A 6,647-nucleotide genomic window follows, 5' to 3' on the forward strand; every position below is an offset into this window, starting at 1 on the left:
ATCAGTCTACAGTCGTCTGTCTGTTGTCCAGCTGATCAACCCTTTGGGGGCATGTAGGAGATGATCTGTGGCTTCAGCCAACAAGGGGCCACAAAAAGGCCCTCACCCCTCTGAAGTCCTGCATTCCTGTTGAGTAATATTAGAGTCTGGCATTCACAGCGAGTCATAGCGAGGTGTCACACTTTGTATGACACAGTTTCTGCTTTCAGGAGGACCTGCCTTGTTTATCGACCGCCGCTTTTGGTCGGCGTTTAAAAAAGAAGTCTAAAAGTCTCAGGCGGCGGCGTTTCCCAGGCCCCTCTTGGGAGGAGCCATTGTCCCGGCCAGGAAGCCTCCCCAGCCCGCAGGTATAGAGTGACAAGGCTTTATATGCAGCTACCTATAGATGGGAGCGAGGCACGGCCAAGCTCCAGCGTCCAGAGAGATGCTGTTGTGATGAATTCTGCGCTGACATTCTTCTTTGTCGCTGCCGCTCAGCCGTGTTGCAACAGGTGCAGCACTTTTATAAATGAGGGGGGTAATGTCACCCCTCCCCAAACACACACACACACACACACACACACACACATACACAAACACGAAACATGTTCTAACCAGGAGTCGTCAACCAATTCTAACTTAACCAACTCCACCAGATAACAAAATGGAAGGAATTTAAGAGTTTAAATTAAATTAAGTTTTTGAAGCAGGTGAGAACTTTTCGACGACGTTCTAATTCTAGGATTTCTTCAAGTGAAAAGAACCTGATTTTGGGTTTGTGAGAAACTTAACTGGAATTTGTTTCAAGGAACCAAAGAAATGTTGAAAGAAATGAGCCGATGGTTGTCTGGTGTCTGAACCGTCGTGTTTTTATGTTAGAAACCAAATGAGTGAAAACAGCAACATTGGTAAAAATAGTCTTATAAATAACTTACAACACGGGCATCAAATAAATATTATATCATTAGTGTCATATACAAAGTTCAGTCTGCATCAAACTATCCCATCGGAGGAGCGAGTCCGTCTCGTCTGTCCATGTGACACAAAGTGCTTCGCTGTATGACGTCCAGTCTGTTAGCACTGAATGCCCCCCCCCACCTCGACCCCCAGCTTTAAGACGTGACCAGCTGACAGCCTCTGAACATGCATAGTGCACACTATATATACAACAACACAAGTAAGACGGACGTGTTCAACTACGTTAATAAATCTGTTTACAACACAGTAGCCTCCAAGACATCTGTCAATAAAAGAGTTAGTGTGTGTGTGTGTGTGTGTGTGTGTGTGTGTGTGTGTGTGTGTGTGTGTGTGTGTGTGTGTGTGTGTGTGTGTGTGTGTGTGTGTGTGTGTGTGTGTGTGTGTGTGTGTGTGTGTGTGTGTGTGTTCTGTCCCCCAACTCTTGAGATTGTCTCTTGTCCTTCTCAGGTGTTGGTTCTCTGCCCATCAACTTATCCAGAACAGGCCATCAGTTCTTTCCCGACCCCCCCATCCCTGGGTCGGATTCAGGGTTCCCGGGTCAGTTCAGGGTTCCTGGGTTGGATCAGGGTCCCCGTCTGGATGAGTCTCCAGGCCCCCCATCATGCATCAGCTCAGTCACCCGGTCGTTTTCTCCGGCTTTTCCTGGCGTGGTTGCGGCGCCTGCGGTGGGCGCCGTGGCGATGCGCGTGTTGGTGTGCGTCCTGTCTGTCTCTCAGCTGTCTCACCATTTCGTGGTCCTTGTTGCCCAACACCCGGGGCAAGAACAGCGATGCTTTGTCTGTGCTTCTGGTTTTGAAGCCCCGTCGCGGCCGGCCTTTGCCGTTAATGGAAACGTACCACTGGCGCTTGGCGCTGGCGCGCCGTTTGCTGCTGCTGCCGCCTGGTGGTTGGTCAGTGGAATGGTGGCGCGACGCGTAGGTGTTGTACCCCAGCTCGTGGATCCGCTCCACAAACTCACACTCCCTGTTGAATACCTCCTGGGGGGGGAGAAGAGTGGGACAGAGTCAGTCGTTTCCTTCAGTTGGATTGTGTTAGGATTCTAGGACACGTGTGTTTCTTGTAGCGCCCCCTAGTGACTGGTTGGGCTAAATGGTGGTAGGTGATGGACTCAGGTTGGTCTATGTTAACGACTATGTGTAATGGAGGTGATGGAGTGATGGGGACATGAGATGCGAACCCACCGAGGCGTAGAGCCGTCCTTTATTGTTCATGGCCAGATATCTGCCAGAGAAAAGCCCCTTGATGGCCACGACGCCCACGTCCACCGCCGTGATCTCCATGATACCTGAAAGCAACGCAAGGTCGTTCAGATCAGTCCGCCCATGAGGTCAAGGGTTCTAATCACATCCAGAATTTACAAAGCAAATCCAAAAAAAATAAAATCAAGTCAATCAACTGGTTTCCCGTTGTGTTTACCCCCTACCCCCTCATGCAATTTGTTCAATGGCGCTTTTAATCCATGCCTGATGGTTCGATGCCCCATTGAGCCTCTAATGGTCAATGACCCGACTGATGGGTAGTGGATGGAGTTCCTCACCCAGAGACACCCACGGGTGTGTCTGATCGATCGGTACATTTAAAAAAAATCAGCCTGATTGAATCCAATCGATAGTGATATAACTGCCTTAAGTGGAGTTATGGTGTGAATCATCTGTCACGTTATTCTAAAGGTAAATTCTCCGTGGGTTCTAACTGCTCCGCTCGCCGCGCGTAAATCCGGGCGTTACTCACTGAACGGGTTGTTCTCCTCCAGCGACCCGTCGATCTTCCCGTTCGCCTGGATCTGTAAGTGGTATTTAGTGGCGCAGTAGAGCTTCCTCCGTCTCGGCGCTCCTCCGAGGTGCTCGTACACTCCCCCACGGCCCCCGGCGTCCCTCCGCTGCCGGGGGTCGCATGCCTGTCCCGGGGCGCAGCTGGCCCTCGGGCGAACGGGAGTCACCAGGCTGAGCAACACCAGCAGAGGAATCAGCAGCATCGTGGCATGGCCGGGGAGAGCGGGCTGCGGTGAAGAAATGGGCGACTCCTTCCCAGGCTCTCGGGGTCCCATCAAAGGGTCGGGGCCCCCGCGCAGCAGAGCTCCGGCTTTGCGCGCATCCGACTCCTGAAGCCGAGAGCAGCGCCGCGCCGGAGGCGAGATCCGCTCCTCGGCTCTGGTGCTGCTGCTGCTGCTGGAACCCCTCCTGCGGTTGTGGCTGAGCGCAGATGGAGGAGAAGCTGCTGGTGACAATAAGCTGAACTCCGACCAACTGATACAAAGGAAAGGGGGAGCCAAAAGGTATCAGCCCCGCGTGAAGTGCGGCGTGGATAAAATTACACAGTGGCTTAACGCGGAACAGCTCTCTCCTCTGAACTCCTCTTCTGTCCTGAAAGAGCAATTAGACATCCCAAATTATACAGGAGGCGCAACAGGTGACGGTCTGGACGAACCTACAGCCGTCGGTAGAACCAATTCAGTCCGTCTGTTGAAGTTATTTCACTTCTCTTTAAATTTCAAGAAGTTTTCTGAAGGAGAAGAAACTTTCTCACTTTTGGGTGTCGAATCTTTTGCCTGTTTCTACTCAGTCCAGCTCCTCCGTCTCGGATGTTGATGTCGCCATGACGTTTGGGTGGTCTTCCTCCAGCCAGGTGCAACACGGTCGACTCATCATCAGCTCAGGACTGAGTGGGGCCGGTTTGCCCCTGCAGGCCGACTCCAGAACCAAACCCACCCCTCAACAGCTCAACATTTGCAGCCTGCTGTGTTCTGGAGTGTTCACACACTCCTCGCTGCCTGACCTGGGGTCACTCCTAATCTGCTGAAGTTGCATTCAGAACGCCGCCAGATGAATGGTCTGTCTCCGTGTGCTCCTCACGCCGCGCCACATTCTTCTTCACCTGGGCTTCACGTCGTCCCAGACTTTTCCCATCCTAATGCCCCGACTCTGGCGAGGCAGCAGCCGGTGGGCGGAAGAGCAGCGGGCTAAATGACTACTGCCTAAATTGCTTCCATCTTGGTCGCATTATGGTTTGCATTCTGGTAATTAGCACCATCATCTACAAATCTCTCTGCCCTTTGGCGCTGCTCCACTGCTGTTAAGTAGGCCCGTGCTGAGAATCCCCCAGAGAGCCAATGGTTAATTTGTCTTCCCCTCCCATACATCACCCGGCTAGCTCCCCCTGTCACTTTATTTACCCTGATGATCAGAAAAAAGCAGCTCTTTTAATTACAAATGTGTGCACACGATGCCTCCGAGACCCCGTGCAAGTCAGACGGCGCACCAGAACACCGAGCGTACGTATCGGAGGTTGTTCTGGTGGCCATTTCTAAGTGAGACGCTCTTGATGTGGTTAAATGCTGGAAGAGGGTGGAACCTCAGATGTGGTGTGCTGTTTCTCTCAGAAACTATTTTAATTACGCTCCCCTCCACACCGCCCACAAAGCATCCAAGCAATAGGCAGGGCAAACGCTCTCAATTTGTGATGTACACGCACACACACACACACACACACACACACACATTGGTGCTCGCTCATCTCATAGAGTCCTCTTCTGCTTCCTGTCAGTTCTGATGGACCTTTGGCCTGGACAGAAACCAGAATTTCATCTGGTTTGGACTTTCCATCATGAAATGTACCTGGTGATCGTTGCCTGCGGAAGCTAAATTTGAGCAAGTCGATATGTACGATAAAACACAAGGATATATGTGAGACCGAATCAGTAACAAACGGTTGGGACCACCAGGGGTTCCAAATGTTGGACCTAATGTGAACCACGCCCGCCTTAAACACACCCAAACCCAACATGCATAAATTCATTTTCAAAGAGGAGACGTGATCTGGGAAGAGGTCGCCCAGAAGATAATTTGAGCCGGTTTAGATTGAGGCAGCTGCACGAAGCGGCGTCATTATTAGGAAGCCACACAGAACTGTTCTAATGGCACCGCGTGTTATTAGTTTGGACTCGTCATGGAAAGTCATTCTGAAAATGATAAGTCAAATAGCACAAGTCTTGTTCATGTGGTGACAGGATTCAGGCTGAGAACTCAGTCAGACATTACAAATATTGACTCAGAGACCTGAGACCAGAGCGAGTGAAACGGGACCCTGTCCAAGCCAATTAAGGGGTTCCGTGGGTGGTTCTGAACCCCTACACTAACAGTATGATGTACAACAGTGTGTAATGGCTGCGTTACAACATCATTTAGTTTTGGACTAACTACCTAACCCAAGACAGATTTGTGTGCTCAGAACCCGGTCAGGAGTCAGTAAAGGCATGGAACCCAACCCAGTCAGCGCTGATCATCTCGTTTCTGTGAAGCCACCAGAAAAATGAAGAAACTAAATTATTGCAAATATGTTCAATCCAATGTTTTAATTCATCATTCATAATTTCTGGAGGCTTTGAATCCACTTAAAGACATTATGGAAGTATTTCTCAATGTTTTTTTAAATATTTGTACAAAAATGAAAACTTACAAATTTTTTTAAAACTAATTTGAAAACATAAAGTTCTGAATGATTGGGATGAATTGGATGACTAACGCTGGTACAGACCAGTCATGACAGGTCACAATCATGTATCACATGACAGTCGTGGCATCTGATTGGATCATTTATAAAGGGGAAGTCAAGCTGACCCGGTTGACCCGGTGGACCTGCTCCTGAGGCTAACAGTAGGGTACGGGTTCCAGGTTGTCTGCCAGTCTGAACGCGGCCTAACTTCTCACTTTGTGCTTCATCTCTAAATGCAACATTTACGAAGAAAACTTCTCATTTGTGTTCAACAGGCAGAAGAGTGTGGCGGCGAGCGATTACTCCGATGGGGTGTTGGCCAATCAATAGTGTTGGGGAGACGTTTCCTTCCATGTACACAATGCAGACTTGACTAATTGGCCCTTGAGTGGGCCCTGAGAGCCATTCCAGTTCACGTTACACTGGAATCTCGCATTCCTGACCGGCTCCTGATGTGACTGCAGCGATCGGGTCTCAGCAGGACCTCAGTGGGTTCATATTCACACCTGTGTTCCCAACTACCCAGACAACAACCAGTGTCCAGTTCTCAAGCGTTCACCCTGCTGAAACAGTTTTGAGTCATCGCTGCTTCTACGTGTGAATCCAAACCTGGTCACAAAAACCCTAAAGCAGACATCACAACTTTGTCTTGTTCACCAGCTGTGAATGAAAGCAAGAATTTCAGGGCTCCTTTTTTAATTGACCTCCCTAAAATTCTCCCCCCACCACCAGCCCAAAAACCCTCTCGGCACAAAAGGGTTTCTTTTCTGCCATAATACAAAGGTTATTAGCCAGGTCCTTTTCTTGGCCCCCACTTTTAGCAGGGGAAAAGGAGGTACCAGTAATCCAAAGCAAATCAAAATGACCTTTGAACCCTTTCTGCTGTACTTTTTCTCATGGGCAGATTTCTTTGGTGAGGCGGTGATCAGAGGACCGAACCCGACCACTGCCTCTCGTCTCCTGACAAATCACCGTTGAGCCTCTTTTGTCCCCCAGACTTTGATCTCACCTGCTTGTCAGGCGCTTCAAGAAAGAAGTCTTGTACAGTTCCAGCACACTGCAAACAAATTGGCAACAAGCAGTTTGTTTGACCTCCCTCTATTATTTCAGCCCGGTCCGGTTCAGGCTTTATCATCGGCATGTTGCTTTGGTTAATGGTGTTTCCGAAGACAAATGAAAGTCGCAGTTTAGAATCATTT

The 6,647-nt window shown here is 49.7% G+C and overlaps 1 protein-coding gene across 1 annotated transcript; it reads right to left on the reverse strand.

Moving 5' to 3' along the window:
• Window positions 1-1,568: 1,568 nt before the first annotated feature.
• On the reverse strand, window positions 1,569-3,355 carry fgf3 (fibroblast growth factor 3). Its single transcript, XM_068319909.1, has 3 exons — window positions 2,689-3,355; window positions 2,139-2,242; window positions 1,569-1,934 (listed from the first exon to the last, which is right to left on the reverse strand). The coding sequence occupies exons 1-3, from the start codon at window positions 3,002-3,004 to the stop codon at window positions 1,569-1,571; spliced, it is 786 nt and encodes a 261-aa protein (XP_068176010.1). The 5' UTR covers window positions 3,005-3,355.
• Between the last annotated feature and the right edge of the window lie 3,292 nt (window positions 3,356-6,647).

This window comes from Antennarius striatus, chromosome 1 (genome assembly GCF_040054535.1).
Source record: "Antennarius striatus isolate MH-2024 chromosome 1, ASM4005453v1, whole genome shotgun sequence".
NCBI classification, from domain to species: Eukaryota; Metazoa; Chordata; class Actinopteri; order Lophiiformes; family Antennariidae; genus Antennarius; species Antennarius striatus.